The sequence below is a fragment of the Synchiropus splendidus genome, chromosome 13 (assembly GCF_027744825.2).
Source record: "Synchiropus splendidus isolate RoL2022-P1 chromosome 13, RoL_Sspl_1.0, whole genome shotgun sequence".
NCBI classification, from domain to species: Eukaryota; Metazoa; Chordata; class Actinopteri; order Syngnathiformes; family Callionymidae; genus Synchiropus; species Synchiropus splendidus.
Genome location: NC_071346.1, coordinates 11,962,417 through 11,985,957, shown reverse-complemented (window position 1 = coordinate 11,985,957; position 23,541 = coordinate 11,962,417). Strand labels below are relative to the sequence as shown.

The window sequence follows — 23,541 nt, the reverse complement described above, 5'->3', positions numbered from 1 at the left end:
CCCAAGCACGCGCCACCTCCCGTCGTCCAATCACATACGGGATTGCGTATGACGAAATGAAGCTACTTCCGGGCTGCTAGCGTTGGCCGGGTGACGGCACAATTTATTTTATTCTAATACAATTTTCTACACATGGTGTGACATATATATATTTTTACATTTATTTAACGAACGAAGTCTCGGCGGCTTCAGTTCATGTCTGGCGTCCCGACTCGTCTTGGGAGCGCGTGCGGCGGAAGAGAAGGTGAGAGCGTATATTGCTATGCAGATGTTGATGTGAGGATGCGATTGTTAGCTACTGGCATGCTAACGAGCGGTACCAGCCATTGTTATAGAAGACTTAACAATGAACTCTTACAACCTTTTCCATTTTTTCGTCACAAAAGCTTTGCTTTAAATGGGGTAACCGAACCGTTCGTCTCCATTTTTACCGTTTGCGTGCTGCTAATTGATCCGAATGTATTTTACGCCTCGTTTCAGACGCAGTTGTGTCAAATAAACGTGAAAACCGAAACACCGTTATTTGCGTTTCATACACATTTAAGGTCAGTCGAGGTTTCTCCCGCAGTGTTTTCCGTTACGCCATAGCTTGATCGCCTTGTAAACCGAAGGAGGGTCTCAGCCGGTTGCATTTATAGTTGCTATATTGAAAGCACAGTCAAGACTTATCATTTATTGGCATGTGCCACTTGGAATCCATCCATCCATCCATCTAGTTCAATCTCCCCCCTTTATTCATGATGGTCTTTGTTAATGCAGAACATTATAAATCAACTAGGGTGCATAAGAATGTGAGCATTTTATTCATCCTGTGAAAGCTTCAATGACCTCCTCAGGCTCGTGTTGTTTTCTTTACTTCTAAATGAACTGCATGGCAGTAGACTCTTGAGCGCAGTGATAGATTCTTAGTTTGCATAACTCCTTATAGGTGAATAGTTGTGTGCAAGCTGATGATCATAATGGACTGTCACTCTGCTCCTTTTCAATCTCTGAATTTCAGTCTATATTGACTGAACTGCATGTCATCTAACAATAAACATGTTATATAGATGGTCGGATAAGATATTGGAATAAACATTCATTCATGAAACAAGTAACACCAGTAAAATGAAACTGTATGTGTACTATACTTTTGTCTTGGATAACAGCACTTCTGTGATGACATTTAGTTAGACAAGTTTAGAAAAGCACACCCTGCTGTCTAGGTTAAAGGTCAAGTAGTCTTGGTCAATACAATGCTGAAGCTACATAGTATAAGGCATCGTGCATATTTGGTTTGTGAATTGCTCTTATGATAATATGGGTGTGTGTGGTCATTCATCAGCTGGATTTACTGGTTGTGCATCAAAGCTATCTGCACCTTTGGGTGTGCCAAATAATTGCATGGTTTTTATAGAACCGTAAGTGACTAAAAGTCATGTTGAGTAATAAAGTGATGGCCACATAAAAGACTTTTGTTGGATAAAAACAAACACAACTATTGTCTTCATCCACTTTTTGATAAGATATTGACTAGTCATTTTGAGTATGCAGTATTTGCAAAGGAAGTCAATCTATGTGAACAGCTTAGAAAATGTAAGTTTTCATTTTAATATCTCTCAGCTTCAAATGGTTCTCTTGAGCAGTCTATATAGTGTTATGCACAACTGCATATGTGAAGGTTAATAATGAGTTTAAAAATGGCATTGTTATCAATAGCTTTGGTACTGTACTCATTGATGCAAAAATTGCAAGTAAGTGGTAGAGTCGCTCTGCAGTCAAAATGCATACTATCATCTTGACTCAAGATAAGTCCTGAAGAGTGAGCAAAGCTCTGATCAATGGAAGGAAGAACAATCCCCAAAAGGTCACGTCTTGTCATCACAGGAGCTTATACAGTGTTGACATACTCAGACACCTCTGTTGCATCTCAAGGTGCAGCATTTTGCTGAAGGACATTTGTAGGGAGAAAAGGAGGTGGTGGGGGTTGTCTTGGTTGCGGATGAGAAAAATAATGCTGACCTAGCAGTTGTCTCAGAATAGTCAGAAGTGCGCTTTTGGTGCAAGGATATGATTACAAGGGGGGCGGGATCAGATTAGATTTGTTCAGACACTGATGAAGGGTGTCATGAAGGCCGTGTGACTTAAGTTTCATGTTCTGTTTCGCAGGTCTGGTTGAGTCCTGAGAGAAGCTCTGCCCGGAAGGGAAAAGCAAATATCCTATAGCATCTTGACACGTGTCTTCAGCTTTTGTGCTCAGCTTCAGCCTCCAGCTCTGAGTTCATCCCTCGAGATGAAGTTAAAGGAGGACATAAACCCTCTGCTGCTGCAGGTCTTCCGCTCTGTTGCTTGGGTCTACTCCGTCATCACCTACATACCATGGTACTTCCTCTCTGGGGCAGGCAGCAACCAAGAGCGCGCCAGCCGCATCAAAGCGCTCTCAGTCAGCGGACACCCATCGGGGCCTTACAGGGCCATCAACAGTCAAGAAAAGCTGGTGGCATGGTTCCACCCTGGCGTGGATACACTGGATAAAGTGTTTGAATACGCTGTCAAGAGGTTTCCAACAAGAGACTGCCTGGGCACCCGAGAAGTGCTCAGTGAAGAGGATGAAATCCAACCCAATGGCAAAGTCTTTAAGAAGGTGAAAGAGATCGTCTTTACATTTTACTGCAGAATGTTACATCAGACATTGAGACAGAAATAACCCTTCATAGCGTACTTGGCTTCTTAGGATAATTAAATGTAGACTGTGAAGTGAAGAAACAAATTGTTCTAAAACATAAATTATTACATTTTGTGGTCTACTATTAGTGGGCACTGAGTTGTGCTATGCTTCTAAAATGGATGCACAGGCTGTTTAAACCCAGATGTGTGGGCTTTACGTGGTGAAGCTGTTTTAGTTTCACCTACAATTCTGTAAGACTCCAGTAGATGGCAGTAGCCGACTTGATAAAGGATATGATCATGAGGACAGCCATGGCATCAGAATTTATCCAATGTTTGTTACGCATCGGAGTGGATAGTGTTGTTATTCTAAGATGCAAATAATGTTTCTGATATTTTTCAGCGCCTTGGATTAACATGTTGACTTTGTTTTGTTTGAAGGTAATCCTGGGGAAGTACAACTGGCTCTCATACGAAGAAGCGTTCCATGCAGCCCAATGTTTTGGTAGTGGGCTGGCTGCTCTCGGGCAGAAGCCTCAGTGCAACATCGCCATCTTCTGCGAAACCAGAGCTGAGTGGATCTTGGCAGCGCAGGCCTGTTTCATGTACAATTTCCCTGGTGAGTGAATGACAGTTATAATAAGACAAAATACTCGAGATGACTAGTTAATGACTTGTTTTCCCCTCTATAGTTGTCACCTTGTACGCCACCCTAGGACCAAAAGCAATAACTCATGGACTGAATGAGACGGAGGTCACGCACATAATCACAAGCCGAGATTTACTTCAGAGCCGCCTTAAGGTGCGTTCATCACGGCGCACTTTCTGATTCACTATTTTGTGATGCACCCTCATAACACGGACTACCTTCTATTGCACCCCTTAGAACAACTTCTGTTTCACTGTTTACACAAAGTATTTTCTTTATTTCAGTATTTTATTATTTGTCTGAAATGGTGTCACAACTACTCACCAGAGCAAACGGTCCCTGTTGCATGGCTGGCCATTTCAATGAAGTTGACTGCCAAGCTGGAGTAATTTGCTCCAATGAGAACACGCCACATTCCTTTCACACCTCTCTGGGTCTAGAATTGTGGTAGCTTACACAAGCAGTGAAAACAAATAAAACAAAAACAATATTTGAATAGCAAAAAAAAAATTTGGCATTGAGGCACGCGTTGCAAAAAGGCTTTCTTATTTTCCCTTGATGGAATTGTGTGAAAATACATTTTTTCTCCACCAATACAATATATATATATTTTTTAATTATATATATTACATCCAAAATGTCCTTTCCTATTCTTTCCATTTATTTTTTTTTGAAGGAAGCAAAGGAGTCTCTAATCAAGTCGAACTCAGTGCTGGTCTCCCTCTAGCAAGACAGTGGATTTTGTAGTAAAGTAAAAATAAAAATAATAATGATGAAAAAGAAATGCAATAGTTAATGTTTATTTAAATTCTTGGATACTTTGTGTGTTTGAAGTTATATGCCATTTGTAACCACTATATAGCACATGGGTCAAGACAATGAGAGCAAAATTAAGAAAATAATTTAAAAAAATCTTTTCCAATACTGTTTTTTCAGCCTACATTTTAATTTTTAATTCAGCAATCCTTTGTTTCAGCGTATTTTCTCTTATCTGCTGAGCGGGTACTCACTAGCCACATACATCTCCACGCTACTTTTGATACGGAACACAGCACATTGGTGTATTGAAACATGGATGTGGCCCAAGTGTTCCAGCCTTTATTAAATGTAAACGCCAATACTGGTATTTTTAAACCATTATCACTGTCATTCACAGTTTCCTTTCTACATGCTGTAGCATTCAGTAAAAGACTCAATCAAATGTTTCCACTGTTTCATGCTTAGGCCATACTGTGTGACATTCCGAGGCTGCAGTATGTCATACTTGTTGACCGGAAGCCTTCAAGCTGGCCAGATATTCCCAGAGGCATCACTGTCTACACCATGGACACTGTGAAGGAAATGGGACGTCAGCCTAACAACTGTGAGTGACTGACTGCGTGTTCCCATTGACTTTGTGCTGTCTTTCAGGCTTATATCGACACCCTTCAGTCTATATCGTTCTGAAACTGTTGACCTTCCAACTGGAGTATAAAAGAAATCAGTGTGTTTGTGTTGTGGAGCTAAGAAATAGTGCACTATCTGTCAGCAAATCAATGCATATTGAGGTGACGGATTAGCTCCAACGTGTTATTACAGACCTTGTTTTAGGCTGAGTTATACAACACCCACTACAAGCCCATTGGTGTATAGATGCAGTGATGCAAGACTGCGGGCTGATGTTTTGAGATTAACCGAGTTAGCGAAACACGTTGCATGCTAGATGGTGCACATAATTATTCTTGTGTCCGTTACTGAGGTGTGCTGTTTTTAACCATCATGTCCTCTGCCTTATGGATGTTTGTGAGTAACAGTTATCTAAAGCCATTCAGTGCAATGGGATTAAAAAGCTTTCTAATTTTGCCCAGGAAATGAAAGTACACTGATGGCAGCTTAGTGAAAATCCAACACTCTGGTGAGAGGTGTCGTGAATGACAAGTCACCATGAAAACATGCCAACACATGCAAATGCTGCCTTTATTTAAGTTGGCATATTTGTGAAATACGTATTAAACTTTCACTCTGTTTTAATAATCCTGCGTTTGGATAAACGTTTTCTCTTTGTCTGTAGTTGCAGTTGAGCGCACTAAGCCCAAGTCCTCTGACATCGCCGTCATCATGTACACCAGTGGCTCCACAGGGAATCCTAAAGGTGTCATGATCTCACATGGGAACATTGTTGCTGGCATCACTGGAATGGCTGAGAGAATCCCTAATCTCAAGTACGGAAGTATTACAATAGCTCTACAGAGGTCTTGTGATAAAAGTATATTTACAAATGTGTCTCCTCTGGCAGTGAAACAGACACCTACATCGGCTACCTGCCATTGGCTCATGTTTTAGAGCTCAGCGCTGAACTGGTGTGCGTCTCAAATGGCTGCCGCATCGGCTACTCCTCCCCTCACACCCTCGCTGACCAGGTCAGTTATTCATATATCACGCACAAACAAGTTTGCAAATATTGGCTTGATCTTGCTATTACTGTGGATACCTAATGAATTACACTTCCGTGAGATTCAAGTTGCTTTTTTTTATTGCTCGGTTTTCAAAGTACGATTTCTCTGGTACCAAATATGAACAGCAAAAATTTCACAGCAAATCGAAAAATGTAAAATGATGAGTGAATGTGCTTGTGTTATGTCGCAGTCCACCAAGATTAAAAAAGGCAGCAAAGGCGACACCAGTGTTCTAAAACCAACGCTAATGGCGGCTGTTCCAGTAAGTTTTCTATACCATTGCTAATCCTGGTGATGCGGTGTGACGAATGACCATGTGTCTGCTGTCAAGGAAATTATGGATCGAATCTATAAGAACGTGATGACCAAAGTGGAGGGGATGAGCAAATTCCAGAAGACGCTGTTCGTGCTGGCGTACAACTACAAGATGGAGCAGATCTCCAAGGGCTACAGCACTCCTCTCTGTGACAGGTAGCGCGTCATTTCTGATCGCTCAGGAGATTGTTTGTCTGAGTGACTCCTGTTTCGGCTCTTTTTTTAAAATGCCTTCTCCCTCATCCTGATTCTCAGTTTGGTGTTCAAACGGGTCCGTGCTCTGCTAGGCGGTGAAACAAGGGTGCTGCTCTCAGGCGGTGCTCCACTCTCAGCAGCCACTCAACGCTTCATGAACATCTGCATGTGCTGCCCAGTGGGTCAAGGCTATGGTCTGACAGAGACCTGTGGGGCTGGCACCATCAGCGAAGGCATGTGGAGCCTCTTTTATTCTGTCGACCTGCTGATAATCATAGTGATCTTATATTCAGACATTTGTTTTGTTGCTTTCCAGTTTGGGACTACAGTACGGGACGAGTGGGCGCTCCTTTAATATGCTCTGAGATTTCACTTAAAAACTGGGAAGAAGGTGAGTTTGAAAAAAAACATGGAGTGAGAAGAACCAGAAATTCATCAAGTCTGGGTTCATGCTTCTTTTAGGTGGCTACTATAGTACTGATAAACCAAACCCACGAGGGGAGATCTTGCTCGGTGGGCCCAATGTAACAATGGGGTACTACAAAAACGAGTCCAAGAACAGGGAAGATTTCTTTGTGGATGAAAAGGGCCAAAGATGGTTTTGCACTGGAGACATTGGAGAGATCCACCCGGACGGTTGCCTCAAGATCATCGGTAAGGCTGGCATCAGTGAGGTGAGGTGGAACACACCAAGGTGTTAACACTCGTCTTCTTCCAAAAGATCGCAAAAAAGACCTGGTCAAACTGCAAGCTGGCGAATACGTCTCCCTTGGAAAAGTGGAAGCTGTTTTGAAAAACTGCCCACTCATCGACAACATCTGTGCCTACGCCAACAGGTACACACACACAAACCCTCATCCCACTGCTGAATCCCACTGAATCATGATGGGTAGACGGGGTACCATGAAACAGTATTGAAACGGTGTACTAATTGTCAGAGGCCACTAGATGGTGGTCTTGCTTTAGAAATGCTGTGAGGCTCCATTGAATTAGCATACTGTTTTAGCTTTGAAACTAAACAATGAACTTCGATGTGAGTCGCAGTCTTGGACTATCATCAGATCCACGATCAACACAATTTACATGACTTAGTTCCACGTTTCACTTTGTCATTCCCTAAACTGAACGTATGGCATGTGTTTCACCTGTTATTCATTGTTGATCGCCGTGAAGTCTGTTAAATCCACTGTTAAATTCGGTGGAGTGAAGATGCCACGTTATTGGTGGCATGAGCCACGTAAAAAAAACACAAGTAAAATAAATGGCGCACACATTTCTATCTATGCTGCTTGATATTTCGAAGAGGATCACAGTAAAATGTATGAATTTTAAAAATACATGCACTAGTGACGGATACGCCAGATGCGAACCAGCAACCTTGTGACACACAGGGAAGTGCTTTAACCACTATACTGCCGGAAATTCACCGGCTGTTCTGGTGAGCCTTACAGCCTTACATATTTGTAGGATGTGGCTCTTTTCAGCAACACAGTAAAACAATGTGGCTCTCAGCCTCTGACTGGTTGGTCATTCCCGAATTAGTTGTTCAAGTCCAGACAGACAGCGCAATGGCTTTCTCTTTGCTGCGCTTGTCTGGTCTGTAGAAAACGGATCTGAAGGTGTATTGCCTTAAACAAACAGGATTGCTCAAACCCACAGAGAATAGTTGATGTGCCACCTAGAATGTCAGCTTCATAACCTTTACTTCTGCTCGCAGTGACCAGTCCTACGTCATCAGCTTTGTGGTGCCGAACCAGAAACAGCTGATAGCCCTCGCTGAGCAAATGCAGATCAAGGCCTCGTGGGAGGAGCTCTGCAACCACCCCCAGATTGAGAAGGAGGTCCTTCGCATCATCACTGAGGCGGCCGTGTCAGGTAAAGGCAGAAGGACTGATGTTCACTTGGGCTTCTAGTCTAGAGTTTTGTGGATCTTCCTTTCAGGAAGTCTGAAGCCTTGCTATTGCTCTATAAATGTAATGACAAAATTGAGGTTCAGCGTTAAGTTTGCTCAGTGGATGTTCTCTTCCTATTTTAGCAAAACTGGAGCGATTTGAGATCCCAAAGAAGATCCGGCTAAGCGCTGAACCCTGGACCCCCGAGACTGGCCTGGTCACTGACGCGTTTAAACTGAAGCGCAGGGAGCTGAAAACGCACTACCAAGAAGACATTGAGAGGATGTATGGTGGGAAATAACACACACACACGCCCAAAAGAAAGAAAACACATTGCCAAAATTCCACACGTTCAAAAGAATCTCAGAAGCCACTTTAAGGACTATTCCACACTACACAGACTGAGCGGTTCAGTGGTAAGAACCGCAGAGGAAAAACAAAAGTTCCAGGTTGTAGCCAGAAGGTCGCCTGGGGCCGTCGGGAATGAAGTGCATGTTTTGCTCGTGCCTGCGCAGGTTTTGGAAGGGCATCAACTCCACCGGCACATGCGCGTCGTTCGTCTATTTCTGCTGCTGCTGATCATCACTCTCTCACGGACTCTGGACCAAAATCAACAGCCCTGTATGTTTCACCAGCTAAACAAAATGAAAAGCATCATCAAATAAGTACATTTTTGAAACCACAGTGTGGCTCATTGGATGTGGAAAACGGTGGTCGAATACTTGAATGATAAAATGTCCAAATGTTCAGGATCCAAAGACTGAAATTTCAATTTAGTCATGGTTCTCTTATTTATATTCACAAAAACAAGGATGGGAAAAATGAAATGCTCTGTGGAGGATGTGTAATGTAACAAAATATTGGCACATCTTGATGTCACTGTAAACGTCAATTTATGCCAATAAATTATAACAGTTGTGCTTTTAAGATTTTTTTTTTTTTAATTCTCCATTTTTATGTTTTTATTGGGAAGTTGAGGCATGTACTTTAGCATGCTTTTCTTGTCTCCTCTAAGGTTTCTGTGCCCCACATTTATGTTTTGTTCCTTTTTTCGCCATGCCGAATGTAACATCTTTCCATATCAGAGGAGCATGTGAGGGCTGCGGGACCTTTAGTCCAGCGGTTAGCAACATCCCGACACCTACAGTGCCCAACAAAAGTGTGGAAGAGAGAGACAGAGTGCAACAGTAAGATCAGAACTTGTCTTTTTTTATGTATATGTATCATATACATATGCTCATCTTTTTGTCTGCTCGGTCAAAAAAAGCACAAGCCCAACTCTCAAGCTGAATGAAAGGTTATGGTCATTGTGGATTCATGCTGACTGTTTTCTGGTGATGGAACAAATTTCACCTGAATTCAGTTTGTCAAAGTGATGCCTATGAGTCCTGTTGCACACAAGTGCAAGACCTAAAAGATGGTCTTGTTGGGGTTATTAGTTCTGTATTATTTAACTGGGAACCATATAAGAGGAATCACTTTTGCGTGGCACTCTATCCCCCTGTATTCATAAAGGAAATCTGTTTACGTATTACAGTTACTTTAGTGTGCAAACTTCTGTTTTGTAAAGCCCTTTTTTTGCTACTTCCTTTACCCCTTTTTATGTATTGATATGAACTGCAAACGAATGTGCAATATTTATACACATTTTAAAGTGATGTAAGGAAGGAAGACGCGCAGCAGTCTGTGGATGCTTTTTAAATATCGCAGTATGTAAACATAGGAAAGCCAGACGCGGTAGAGAGACACTGAAGATAACCAGATGTAGCCCATTCTAACCCACTGTAGAAGTAAAAATATCTGGCTGTTCAATGACTTTTACGGATTAAATGCATGTCAAAAAGTGTACTTGAATATTCAAATGGGCAAAGCTGCTGTCGAAGAAGGCTTTTAGAAAAACACTCCCATTTCAATTACATTTATCCTTAGATTTATAGTAGCGTGACTTCAAACTGTGTAGAGACAAGTGATAAATTTCAGTTGAGCATACAGAATACTCATCATACTCTTGGGCAAAGTTGGGAATCATCCCCAATTTCACTCCTTTAGAGTAATAGCGTAATCTGGGTCTGACTTTTTTGACTTGGCTCGGTAAATATATTTATAAAATACAAGTATTCGTGTCTACAAAAATCTCTCATGAAGAGAAATTAGCTTTGAATCATAAGATATAAGAAGTTTTGTGTCAAGAGGAGGTTCAGATTCTGCGCTCAAGTTCAGTCTTCTCTTGGTATCGTACGCCTGTATATGAGGCAAACCTTATCAAAAATGTAGAGGGCAGCATTCCCTTCGGTTTCATTGTAACATATCCACTATCTCTGACTAAATCATTTCAACACGAGGGGTATAAATATTTTGGCCGATTCCATTTCACCTCGGCTTCATGGACTGATGGATTGTTTGTGTGAAGACAAATGTTTGTGAGATGTGAAGAACCCACCAAGGTACAGTCAGGTTACACGTTTCCGATGTCTGCTATCTCAGTATTTGTCGGGGTCCTAAATATATTGAATCCCTGAAGACCTCTTTTCTATGACACGTAAACCTCCTAAATACTCGGTAGCTTACTGTGCTGTTTGCTGCTTTTCCTCTGCCTGACTTTAGGCGGCTAGTTGCCTTCCAACACACATGAGCTGTCCCCAGGGGTCAATAGAATATCAAGCACTCCCCATGTTTTTTGATGGAACACATGCTGCTGCGCTCCTTACTAACACCGAGGCAGAGCTCAGTCATCGCCGCCTGCTGTAAATAACTGGTAACATAAAGAGAAGTAAGTGATCAAAGCTCAGTAAATATGCCATTATTGTACAGCTGTTTACAGATTTAACGTTTGTTACTGCATTTTCCATTTTCATTTCCAGTCAGGGGTCATCTCCTTTCTTCTCTGTGTTTTTAGCATCCCCGCAAGACGGGTCTTTGCAAGTGTCTCCTTCTTTATTTATTTGTGATTTGGCCTTGAAACTGTAATAAAATTCAGTTTGTGTTGAACAAACGTGACTTTCTCTTTCCTGAGCATCGTATCGCTCGCGACGTGTGACGGAGTCGACCAGCGGTTTGATCAGAATCATCCTCAAGCCGCGGTTACTATGGCAACAAAGAACTCCCATGCGTGTGTGTATAAGCGCAGGGGAGAGAGGGAGGGGCGTGTTTGCATTATTGCTCATGGAACATTCTGTTTTAGCCTCCATCATTTGGTTTGTATACACATTCTGTCTGGTCGATAAGATGAATGTTTATCACACTCATGAGTGTGGTAAACATCTTATGTTAAGTAATTTGTTTGCTTTTCTGAGATGCTGTTTTTAATTGTATGGAAAGTTTGAGTCGTGGGGGCAGCAATCGGAGCAAAGAGGCCCGAGTCTGGGTTACAGAACCCAAAACCCCTCACCAAGAGGGGGACAAGATCCTCAAGCCAAGAGTTCTACTCTGAGTCTCATACAGATGACCTGACTTGTTTCGCTGGTTATTACTTTAAGCCTGTGAGCACAGATGAGGATGAATCAAGAGCTTTGCCATGTAGCTCACTCCTTCCCCTGTTCAGAGTGGACCAGCCTCCTCATAACTGAAGATCCTCACCTTGCAGAACCCCACCCTCTAGCATTGCATTTCTAGTTCCAAATGTCCTACATGGACATGGGACTGCATCTTTTTGCATCTGAGAACTGAAGTCTCAGACATAAGCAACTGTTACATACCCAGTTTTTCCATCTCCACCTTAAAATGTGTTGAGTCTCCCCTTACATTACATGACGCTAGAAGGTACTATCCAATTCCCATTCGATGCTCCAGCATCAACTTTGCACAGTGTCTCCCAAGCCGAGTGAAAGTAGTGTGGAAGAAGACATTTTCGGTAAAATCAAGTGTATCATTCCGCTCGAACATGATCTCAAGACTGATAATCACTGTAAGTATGCAGCACTTTTTTTTTAGCAATTCAGGAAGAGTATAAATTCTGATAGGGAACAAACTAGAGCAGAGGTGGGCAATTACATTTCCTGAAGGGCCACATTAGAAACAGCAAGTGTTGTGAGGATCCATCATCAAAAGAAAGACAGCGATGACCACAAAACATGATGCAAAAATATGCAAAATACACACTTGAGTAACAGGGACAAGTCGACCTAAAAAGATTAAATGTAAGTGAGGATAGTAAGAAGTGTAAATATGCTATGAAAACTATTGAAATATTTAATTTCATATGCACCAATATAACTATGAACCAGATTCAATATATATTTTCAGTATTCCTTCAATGTATTCTGAGGAACACGAACATTTTAGAAGGAATTTTTTGTCTTGAACCAAGAACATGCTATATTTAATGTTAATGTAAAAAATTATGATGTATCAGTTTTAGCCACAAAAATATAGGCATCGGGCCGCATATGGCCCCCGGGCCGCACTTTGCCCAGATTTGAACTAGAGCACAACACTGCTGTCCGTCATGTAATGTAGTAGCACTTCCCATTGAAGAATATCATGCAATTCCTTTTATTTTATTTTTTTAAAGTGACTGTTTTGCTTTATTTTCAGACCCTTATTTCTTACTTCCTTCAGTAGTGACGGATTCAAACCAGAAGTCTCGCTCAGAATGCATCTGCTCAGATCTTCTCATTCCCAAAAGAAGCATTTCTGAACCGAATTTTACGTGACTTTTTACTCGAGCTCATGCCAGGTGGAGGCCGGTCCTCAGATTCTGGCCGCAGCCAGGCTGGAGATATTCTGTGGAAACTGCCCACAGAAACAAGTGAGCAAATCCCAGAGGACGTTCAGATCTGGACGCTCAGTTCCTCCTCAATATCTCAGTCATATCCTCTGTAAATCTGCTTTTTAAAAGCAGTAACGGTGAAAATGAAAATGAGACTGAAACAGTGTCTTGTCTCATTAGATGAACATACCGTCTCATCTTGAAATGCATTTGTTATCTTCTGACCTTCTGAGCTTGTTGTTCATAAACTGGAACTGGAGTACGTCTGAAGCCGAGGAGATTATTAAGAGATTCGCCACGAACCAGATTCTTTCGCTGGCATCACTCGCAGCGTTAATTAAGAACGGAACAACAAGGGCGACGATGAGGAGCTGTCAGCTCCGTCTGAGCGCCACTGCGGGGCCGTGAGTGAGTCACAGCGCACTTTATTAACACAGCTCACCGTAAGACAAGAGTCTTGAGAGAATATCCAAGGACATTGTATGAATTCTTTGGCTGTTCCTTCCAACTTTTTTTCCTCCCTCTCTGGCTGTGCCAGCTTCCTCCTTCTGTCTCTATGAGTCAGAAGTGCGCAAAAAACCCTATCTGTTTGTGCTTCACTCCTCCCAGAGTTTACCCAAGGATGACTCGAGTCGGACCAGAACTGGGGAGGAATGTTTGTACTGTGCGGACGGAAGCAGAGAGTTGAAGAATAAAAGTTGAGTTTTGATGACCTAAAAGGATCAGTAGCTTGCTCGTAGGCACCTCGGTAGTAAATAAAGCAGTTTCAATGTGACCCACAGCACTCCACAAATATAAGCTGTCAGTGCTGATATGATGGAGGAAATTCAAAAACTTCTTGCAAACAAATAATGTTTATCGCAAACAATGTGATATTAGATAATATGGCCACAAATATTTTATATTAAAAAATATTATCTGGAAAGTGCCCCTCAGATTCCAGTGTGCTGGACACTTTCCCCCATATCCCACAATGTTTTAGGTCACATGTTACAGTGTTTCATGGTGATGAAACAAAAGGAATTCATGTTAGTTTACAATAAATAAACACACCATATCACCTACTGCAGGGACTATGAGGTGTGGGATAGTGCTCCAGCGCCCACTACTGGAGTGTTGAGTTAGACTACGCAGTGATCTTCCATGTAGCTTGTACAGTTTAGATATCTGAGCCATCTTTTTTTTTATACATAAGAATGGTCTGCTCTCTCCAACTGACTCCTTATCTGGAGTTTCAAATTCTGGAACAGCTTTACAACCTCAAAAGTTCAATATTCCTTGCCTTAAAAGTTCTTTGCGGCAGCATCTCAGAGTCCAACTAGTCTGACAAAGGCAATCGATGCTCTTCATCTTCAACGTTTGTAATCGCATCACACAGAAAGAGAAAACAAAGTGAAGTCAGAAAATAAATGTAAATGACACTCTGTATTTTTTTTTTTTTTTTTACCAAATACAGATGTTGCCAGACCATTGAGTACATCCCACCTATTTGTATGGCTTGCTGTATAATCTTTGCCTTTGAACCACTATTTCAAGAAAACCTCGCCACTTTTCTTAACCAAGAGCGCCACCTACTGAGCTCTGACACTGTTTCATGAAGCCTCATCAAGCCATTTTATCCTGCTACTGCACCTAAAAGTCAGGTCAGGGCACCACAACGTCATGTGACCATGGAAGTTTTTCTGCTTCCAAGGCATAAAGACAGTATACACCAAAAGTCTGTTCAACATTAAGGACAATAACTCCTGGACTTTGACAGCATCATTGGCAAATGATGATAAAATGTTAGTTGTTTGAGGTACCATTGGGTACGGCTCGCCCTTATGTACCATGAAAATGGACAGCCATATCAGCTCGTGTTTTTTTTTTTCTTGTTTGCCTCCACAGTCAGGGAGTGCAACGTGACTTTTTGGGAGTCCTGCTGTGATGGAGACTGGAAGAATGTGTCGGTAACTAGCTTGACTGGGGATGTGAGGGAGCGAGTGAGGGGCGGGAGAAGTGATATGTCTGGGCGATGACTCACCGATGGTGGGTATTTATAGCAACATGGGAGGGGTCTGATGTGGAGGGGGGGGGAGCGTGGGTGCGGAAGGCTCAGGGAGCGAGCAGCTTGGGAGGCAGCCAGGATGTTATCGTCCCTCCATCAACTGGGAGTGGTGGAGGAGGGGGGAGAGACGCCGCAGAGATGAGAGAGATCAGGAAACTTAATTGGTGTAAAGGGAACAGAAAAATGCAGAACAGAGGGATGTGATCTAGAGACGATGGCGGCTCAGTCGAACCAACAAAGTGTGTTCAGTATTTGTGGCCATTGTGGACACCATTAAGGATGACCGTCCATAAGCGACAGTAATTAATGTGTCATATTCCTGTGTACCCTCCCTCTTTTTTCCAATTAGACTCCTCTGGTTCCTTCCCCACATCCTCCCTCCTCTCTGCCCGGGATGACGTCAATGACTCTGTCGCGCTGTCGGTCTTCACCACAGACTCTGACATGATGCGTCCGCATGCATTCAGAAAGGCGTGAGTCAGAATGGGTCGCTTCAATAGTCGCTTGTGCGTGACATTGATAACAGTCAGTGGAATCCACAGGTTTCTATTGTGGGAGAATGACAGGTAGACGCTGGCTCTGGGTTTTCGCACACAAAAGCATTTGGAATATTAGTTGCTAAAACACTCAAACTGTGTTTTACACTGCAGATGTGCGTTTGTATGGTGCACATAGGTTTATCTCAGATGTGTGTGTGTATGAGGAGAGAAGCGTCTGTGTAATGAAAACAAAAGATGGTTGTCAAGTGTGTGGCTGGTGTTTTCTGAGTGTATAAGCTTTGCTTTTTAAGTTTTTATGTGTGTACATGTTGCGCCAATCGTGCGGGTTTTGTGTGTTGTGTTTCTATTGTATGTAATTGCAGCTTTTTCCATCACCTGCTTTTTGAGTGTGTGTTTGCTGAGCTTTGAGATTGTACATATGTCCACGGTGTTTGTTTTGGTCCGTGTTTATTCGCCAGTGTGTACACATATATATTGGAATGTCATGCGTTGCTGCAGTATTGTGCGCCTGTGTGAGTGCAGTGGTGCTCATGTAAATATTTCCGAAGTGTAAATACTTGCATGCACACTGCAAGTGTATGTGTGGTGAAATAAAACTGTATTTCATTTCTGTCTGTCTGGCCATTGTTTAGCCATACTTGTGGGGACCAACTCTTGAAAACACACACATCCCAGCAAGCTTCACTTTAAGGATTAAAACTTAAGTTTAGGTTGAGAATCTGGGGAAAGCATGAAAGTCAGTAAGATGTCCCCACAAAGATAGCGGTACATGTGTGTTCCTTGTCCTTGTGAGGACTGTATGACTTTGTGGGGACATTTGGTTGGACCTCACAATTTGAGGATGAAGACTTCAAAATAACTGGGTCATTATGATTGGGTTTCAGATTGGTTAAGAGTCCTGGTTATGGTCAGCCATTTGTTTTGGAAGGTTGAGTTTAGGGTGAAAGGCTGGAAAAAAGGGTTTTGGCAATGAGAAACCTCACAATGTCCCCACAAGGATAGAACACACAACATATGTGTGTGTGTGTGTGCTTTGTTGATATTACTTTGTGCGGACCAATTCTTGACAAAACTGTGTGTGTTTTCTGTTGTGGTTTGCATTGTGCAGTTGTGTGTGTTTGTCAAAAGCCCCCGTGCACCAACATTATTTCCATGTGTTGCATAGGTTTGAGATTGTTGCTGTGCATGTGTGGACCTCAAGTGTGCTTTTGTGTACCTGTGTGTTTTGACGTGTGAGTGGTGCCTTTCTGCTTGCTTAATTAGGCGTGTGTGTCCTTTTGTGTGCGTGTAGTGTGACGTAGTTTTTGTACCAAAATACTGTTTTACTTTGGGACCAAAGCAGAGGACATAAATAGCCCGCATTGGAGAGATATCTTTCAAATGAGGAGCAAAAGTGTTGTTTTATGGGAGCAGAAGTCTGGTGGAGGTGAAGCCATTAAAAGCTGACTCGCACCGGTTCTCACTGACATTTAACATGAAGCTGGACCTTCATTACTTCCTTATCCTTCACTTTCCCGTCTGAATAGCGCTCCCTCATTACCACTCCTCACTTCTAATGGCTCATGGACAAAATACCGAGGCTCTCATCAACCAAATATCTGTCCGGCGTCAGTCTGCGGTGAGTGAATAGAGAGCAGCGTGTGGCACAGATGGGAAACAAGTGACTAATAATCTGGTTATCAGAGGCTGGATGTATAACGCTGGAGGAGAAAGGCTGCATAACGCTGTGAGGCTGCGTCACCATGGAGACCATGGTTGAAAAGGTGAGCCATGACAACGGATGTGGCGCCTTATGATGCTGTGATGCGTTGAAGAAGTGAGGGAGGAAAACAAACAGGCGGCCCTGACGTTTTTTCTTTCGCTCTATTCAGCGCTGAGGAGATGGTGATGCAGCTGGGTTCATACAGCAACCCAAGGTTTTGAAGTCTTTCATGGCAGTTACTGGTTCTGTGTGAGAGACTGGAGAGAGCATTGTTTCATGTGTGTGTTTTGGGAAGTAAAATCCTTTATTGTGGTAGTTAAGTCGACACAAAGCAACCCACTGTGAAGGGTCGGTGTGGGAAGGGATTAGAAACTCTTCATTATATCAGAATAGGCTTTTCAAATGAGAGGCTTTGAAAGGGTTAATGATTCGGATGGTCCAATCCAGCCACGCCCAACATGAGTCTTGTTGGAATCAGCCAAGATTTGAGCTTTTCCACCTTAACATTTCTAGTATTCAGACATGCAAATATGCAAAAAGCAGCAGAGGCCTGTTGACTGACTGCGACCCAAGACAACGCTGGTGAGCGTCACGCCGATGACTCATCCATCAATGGAAAGGTTGTGGCAGCAGCAATGGAAAAAAAACTCCTTCAGTGTTTTGTTTTAGTAATGAAGTGAAAAATACAAAACCTCACAGTTTGGCTTTGTTAAAAAGTTGAGAAACGGTTGCTGTGATTATTCATGATTGATGTGGAGCGAACCTCAGTGGGAGCTGAGCAGAGAACACGACTCCTCTCCCGGCTGGAGAAGCTTGCGATCTGCGCTTCCAATCGATTCTTCTGTTTGTGGTCAGATGGTGGATCTTTTGTTGGAGGGAATGAAAATCACAGCCCTGAATGATAAATATTTCATCTTACGTCTGACACTTGTTGGCCATTAGGTTTAAAAACTGAAATAATGTAACATCTAACTGTAACATTTTATTTTCTTAATAAATATTCTTTATTATTATGAACATTTTGAATTTCTGTCTTCTGTCCACCATCAACAAACTCCATATAAGAGCCATGTAAAAACATAAACATGAAATATAAAAGGGGAAAGTCTGCAAATATTTGAGTTGAGAAAATGATTGAGTTAGGAGACAGAGTCCAGCAATGCAGAGAACATAAGCACTGCTGCCTCCTCGCTCACTATTATAAGTTTGTTGTGTGGCTCAGCGCTCCTGTTATGTGGTAGTGGTGGTGTCGCACTTCTGTTCATGTGAGAGACTCTCAGGGGAGGATGGTTTGAAATTAAAAAGTATTGAGAGTGGTCAAGACATGGGACCTTCACAGCACTTGAAATGAGCTGCGCAGTCTTGTACCTTAACCAGTCACTTGGGACAGCCGGTTGCGAGACTCGAAATGTCAACAGCTACGTCAGTGAAGTGAAGGAAGTCGAACAGGAGCTCACCTTGACTCACCCCGCAACCTGTCCACCTGCCCAAATGGTCCAATCCACTGGCTCAACCCAAGCTCAAATGTGATTTTCCAGCTCCCCACTGGACCCTCTTCCAGCACTAGTCTAACCTAACTGGGATGTACTGACCACAGCCCACTATTCCATCATTATCATGGAAAGTTTCCAGCGTGAAATGTTACACCCCGACCAACAGGTGACTGGGCATTGGAGAAAATTGTGGCTGCCAACCCAAGAAAAAGATTCAAAAGACCCGAAGAAGATCCTGCTGAAGTTAGCTGACCAACACTCTGCCAGGGAGACACCAAAAACATTGAGGAAAAATGGCTACAACGGACGCAATGGGATGATCATAATCTCTTGCACCAACTAGGAGTCACAGTTGGAGCCTATATGAATGAGCTGCCCATTAAATGGACTGATGACATTTGTGTCAGGTGGCAAGAGGCTCTTTCAAAGGACTCTGACCTGGAGCATAAGTGGCTTGAGGGATGCAAATTGAGGCTTTCTAGACCACAAACTTAGTGATGCCATTGCTGAAAGATACTCAAAATATTCGACACAAGTCATGCAGTTCAAAGGCTTCAACACAGTACAGAAGGAAATGGCCAGACGCTTAAAAGAATTCTGAGCCCTCACAGCTGGTTCTGGCATGTCGTCGTGTGAGTCTGCATGGTACGACGCACAATGACAGCGCTTCACAGTCTCTGGAGAGGAATCGAGCACTGAGACTGTGACTCTCCCACCTCAGGAACCAGAAGAGAATTCAGTCTGATCCGTCAACAAAAGCAGTCGTGGATGTCGAGAGCAAACAAAACAAGGGATGTGGTCTGCCTGTATGCTCATTAAAATATGAGGCTGTTGAAGAGGAGCGTGGAGGAGAAGAAATATGCTGACCACTTTCTTTGTTATTGCGATGCACGAGCAGCCTCACGCGTCACCAGCAGGGGTTATTTTTAGTCAACAGTGCAACCAGGAAACAAGAGTCCTGACGTCAGGATCACGTGGGATCAATCAGAATCTCTTTACCTGAACAGTTCTGCAGATATAACATTATTTCTTCAACCGAAAACACCAAATCACTGCCTTCTCCGCACTGCTTCACTCCAAAAGCAAACCAGGCAGGCGCCTGATCTCTTCACATGGTTTTGATGTTCCCATTTAAATGATTGATGATCGCGTCGGGGCGGAGCCGACCTTCTTAAACTGCTGCAGTCCCTCTGAGTATAAGAATGTTTCTGAATGAGCAGTGATGTCAGAAGTGACGCTGGAGGAGGATTATACAACGCATCCCACACCAACTTGCTGACTTTCTTTTCTCACTAGTTTCTGCCGACGCGAATGAATGATTCTGGAAGAAGCGGCTGTGAATGAGTGTGACGTGACCTTAGAAATATAATGTCATGTGAAATGCAGCTGTTTTTTTCTGACACTGACCTTTGAACTGTGTATTTTACTTTATTTCATTCACTCACACTTTGGACCCCTTTTTTATGTTTTTTCTCTTTGTCCTTTATCCCATTCTTAATCTCCTTTGTTTTCTTTCTCTTCCTTTTCTATTTATTTTTTTCTCACTTATATATTACTCAAATGTTTTCTTTGTCTTTTCTTTTTGTACCTCTCTTCATTCTTTTTCTTCCCCTGAGAAAGTCAGCCTCCTCCCCCATAAGTCTTGATCATCCTCTCTCCCTCCTACATTCTTCATGTATCCTCAAACATCATTGGTTGTCCACCTCTCCTTTCACCTGGTGAACAGTCTTTGTCCAAGATATTCCTCTGTCTCTCCTCTTAACATGTCCCAAACACCTCACTCTCATCCTGACATTGTCTCCAAGCATCTCCACACGAGCTGTTCATCTGACATACTCTTCAAAAAGATCAAAACCTGTATTTTTTTAAGTTGTAAAAACACAAACAATTGTGTGTGAAGATGTTTTTATTTGCAAATTCAGATGGAGATCTAGTTTGAGAGTCTCAAGCTCTGTGGATCAACTTTTTATATTCACCAATGTCCAAGTCTGAAATCGGGTTTTGAGGCAGGTATCGCCCCGGGGCCAGCTGAATGTGGCTCTCTTTGCACCATCTGAGCCTGTGAGTCATCCCTTAGGGTTAACTCTTCCCACTCCGCGCCATCACATATGACCATTGTCTGTTTTAAAATCATATTAATGCTGTTTTGTTGTCTGACTATAACGGTGGTGGATACCTGGCCATCGATAAGTGACTTTAAAAGGCAGGAGGAAAGTGATCGATCAGGAGCTGAGCTGGGCGGCGCAGTGCAACAGACGGCGCTGAGAGCTATTTTTAAAGGCAGGGAGCGTTTTTATCATAAACCTGAATCATTTATAGGTGGAAGCTGAGGAGCGGCGGCTGCGTGCGTGGAGTGATGACGCGGTGGTCAGGTGTCGAGTCATATATCGAGTAGAGCTGTCCGGGTGCTGAAAACACCAGAGCCGCTCCGAGAGATGCGACACACCTTCACTGCTGTCTGAGCTTTATTACCAAAGGTAAGCGACGCCTTTTCGCTTCAGATGCCACAGCCTCCGAGTGGCTTGTGTTGAGCCGCGATTATGAGACTGGATTCTGATTTTAGGTTTTGAAGCGTGATGTTGCCCATAACAACGGCGCGTGACTCATCGCGCGTCCTCATCACGCATCAGTCAAAACGCGCATTTTTTAATGTTTTTCTTTTATTTGTTTGTTTGTTTTCAGGTAATAAATAGCCTATAATGCTGCATTTTCACCACAAGTTGCCCGCGGGGGGAGCTCTGCTGCTGCTCGCCGTCCTCCATGGATGCGCGGTGCAGTCCGCGTCTCTTCCCCGACATTACAGGCTCCGAGGCGGCGAGAGCGACGCTCCGGCTGCGCCCAGCCCAGACATGGTCAAAGCCCTGGAGTACATCGAGAACCTAAAGCAGCGCAACAGGGCTCGACCCGAACACGCGGATTACGACGAGGTGGACAAGTTTCGGGTTCTGCTTCAGCTCGCCGCGCAGCAGGATGAAGAGCCCGGGGCTCGTCAGTCGCCGAGACAAGATATCACCGCCGAGCAGCTGATGCAGGCTCTGCTCAGATCCCTGCAGGATCCGGCCAAGCAGAGCCCCGCGTCCGCGCCCAGAAACGACCGCCGGACGCACCGCCACCGCACCAAAGAACCGGAGGCTGCCGAGAGCGCACCAGTTGACTACGGCAATTTCCCCAGAGCGCACAAGAAATACCCGCTGATGTTCGAAGATGAGGAGAACGCGGACGCTTCCAAGCGGGCGACAGAGGACCTGGACGAGCAGTACACCCCTCAAAGCCTCGCCAATCTACGCTCCATCTTCGAAGAGCTGGAGAGGATGCCAATCGGACAGAAGAGAAACGAGGAAGAGGAGGAGGAGGATGGTGATGAAGAGTGGGTCCCGGTGGAGGAGAGGGAGGAAACAGAGGAGGTTGTCAATGGGAGTCATGAGGAGATAGCTAGGGCTCTAGGTGAGGAGGAGGAGGAGATGCAAAGGCGGGAGAACCAGGAGGAGGCTGATGATGACACCAAGCTGGTTGACTACTACCTGCTGAAGGTTTTGGAGATGAGCGATCAAACCCAGAAGAGGGATAAAACGGGCGAGCAGAGGAAAAGGCTCATCCGGCCCTCCATTGTTGACCCCCGGACTGTGAAGGAGCTGCTGGAGCTCTCCTTGAAGCTCCACGTCCCGCCGCAGGACCTCATTGACATGCTGCTCACAGAGGAGCTCCGGAAGCTGCACCGCAACCCTCAAGCCTCCTCGACTCGATACACCACCGGTCCGGCTCCCAAGATCAGGTACTACAGCCGCAGGCTGCCACTGAAGAGCAAGACCGCCCCCGAGGACATGGACCGAGAGGATTTCTTGGACATCATCGGCGTGGAGACCATCAGTAACGAATATCCAGTGATTCAGAGACCCCTGAAGACCTCGCCGTCCTCAGTGGCGTCCAACCCCTCTGGAGTGGCGAAAATCCCGCCTCCAACCGGGCGCAGGGAGAACCTCTTCCTATCAGAGCTCAACAAGATGCCACTGAAGCGTCAGGCTGATGACGACGACGAAGACGACGTTGAAGATGAGGTGACCACCTACCTGGCAGCTAAAATCCTCACCGAATACCCCAACTCCATCTCCAAGAGGGACACGCAGGCTCAAATGAAGGGCCAGTTCCCTTATGATCTGTACGAGCGGGCCATGAAGGAATACCTGGGCCAGTCGGAGTCAGATAAGAGACCGGTGGCCAAGAGGGAGGTCGAGGAGGCTAGGGAGGAAGAGGTGAACGCCACTGACACGCAGGAGAAGGAGGAGGCTGAGAAGACCGCAGCTCCACAGACCATGAATGACGGAGCGGAGCTGGAGCACCGCGAGAAAACCGCAGCCGGGATGTAGATCGGACCCCCAACCCATTTCCCGCAAGGCGCACGAAATCCTAAATATATTTATTTAACAATAAAGTTTGGTGTGATCTAGTTTCTCTTATACAAACACGAGATATATAACCTGGTGAAAACTAGTCTGCTGCAATGGTGATGTCCATGAATGTATGGGAAAATAAAAAGTATGACGCAACATTGTAAATCCAGTAAATCGTGTGGAAATGAAGCAGTATTTTTACTAGATTTTGCTGTTAAAACCTGGCGCAGCAAATTTCCAAAATTCTGGATTGTATAAGGAATTTTTTTTAGGGCCACATGAGAGGCCAAGAGCGAGTGTTGTTGTGACTCGTGATATATTCAGGGTTAGTGACTTTGTTGTTATAATGGATACTTATTTCTCGGTCTGAATATTGGACTTCCGCTTGCCTTCTGAACCCTTTCATACTGCAGAGCTCTGTATCGTCAGCCTACCAGTGGTTGTGTCATGTGATGCTCATTTTTAAACCATTTTGTACATGTTCAACAATGTGTGACCAAATCACAGATGAATAAAGCATCAGCGGTATTATTTTTCTTCTTTGCTGAGTTGTTGCCTTTTTGAAAATACA

General features: G+C 43.9%; 2 protein-coding genes across 2 annotated transcripts; both read left to right on the top strand.

Moving 5' to 3' along the window:
* Nucleotides 1-55: 55 nt before the first annotated feature.
* Nucleotides 56-11,146, top strand: acsl3b (acyl-CoA synthetase long chain family member 3b). The gene is made up of 15 exons (XM_053883949.1): nt 56-244; nt 2,149-2,623; nt 3,088-3,265; nt 3,339-3,448; nt 4,520-4,658; nt 5,346-5,496; nt 5,571-5,694; nt 5,921-5,992; nt 6,062-6,201; nt 6,301-6,473; nt 6,557-6,631; nt 6,703-6,894; nt 6,962-7,076; nt 7,958-8,115; nt 8,276-11,146. The coding sequence occupies exons 2-15, from the start codon at nt 2,273-2,275 to the stop codon at nt 8,431-8,433; spliced, it is 2,136 nt and encodes a 711-aa protein (XP_053739924.1). The 5' UTR covers nt 56-244; nt 2,149-2,272; the 3' UTR covers nt 8,434-11,146.
* A 9,708-nt stretch (nt 11,147-20,854) lies between these two features.
* On the top strand, nt 20,855-23,506 carry scg2b (secretogranin II b). The gene is made up of 2 exons (XM_053883354.1): nt 20,855-21,059; nt 21,265-23,506. Exon 2 carries the CDS (start codon nt 21,282-21,284, stop codon nt 22,944-22,946), a length of 1,665 nt encoding a protein of 554 aa, XP_053739329.1. The 5' UTR covers nt 20,855-21,059; nt 21,265-21,281; the 3' UTR covers nt 22,947-23,506.
* The last annotated feature ends 35 nt before the right edge of the window (nt 23,507-23,541 follow it).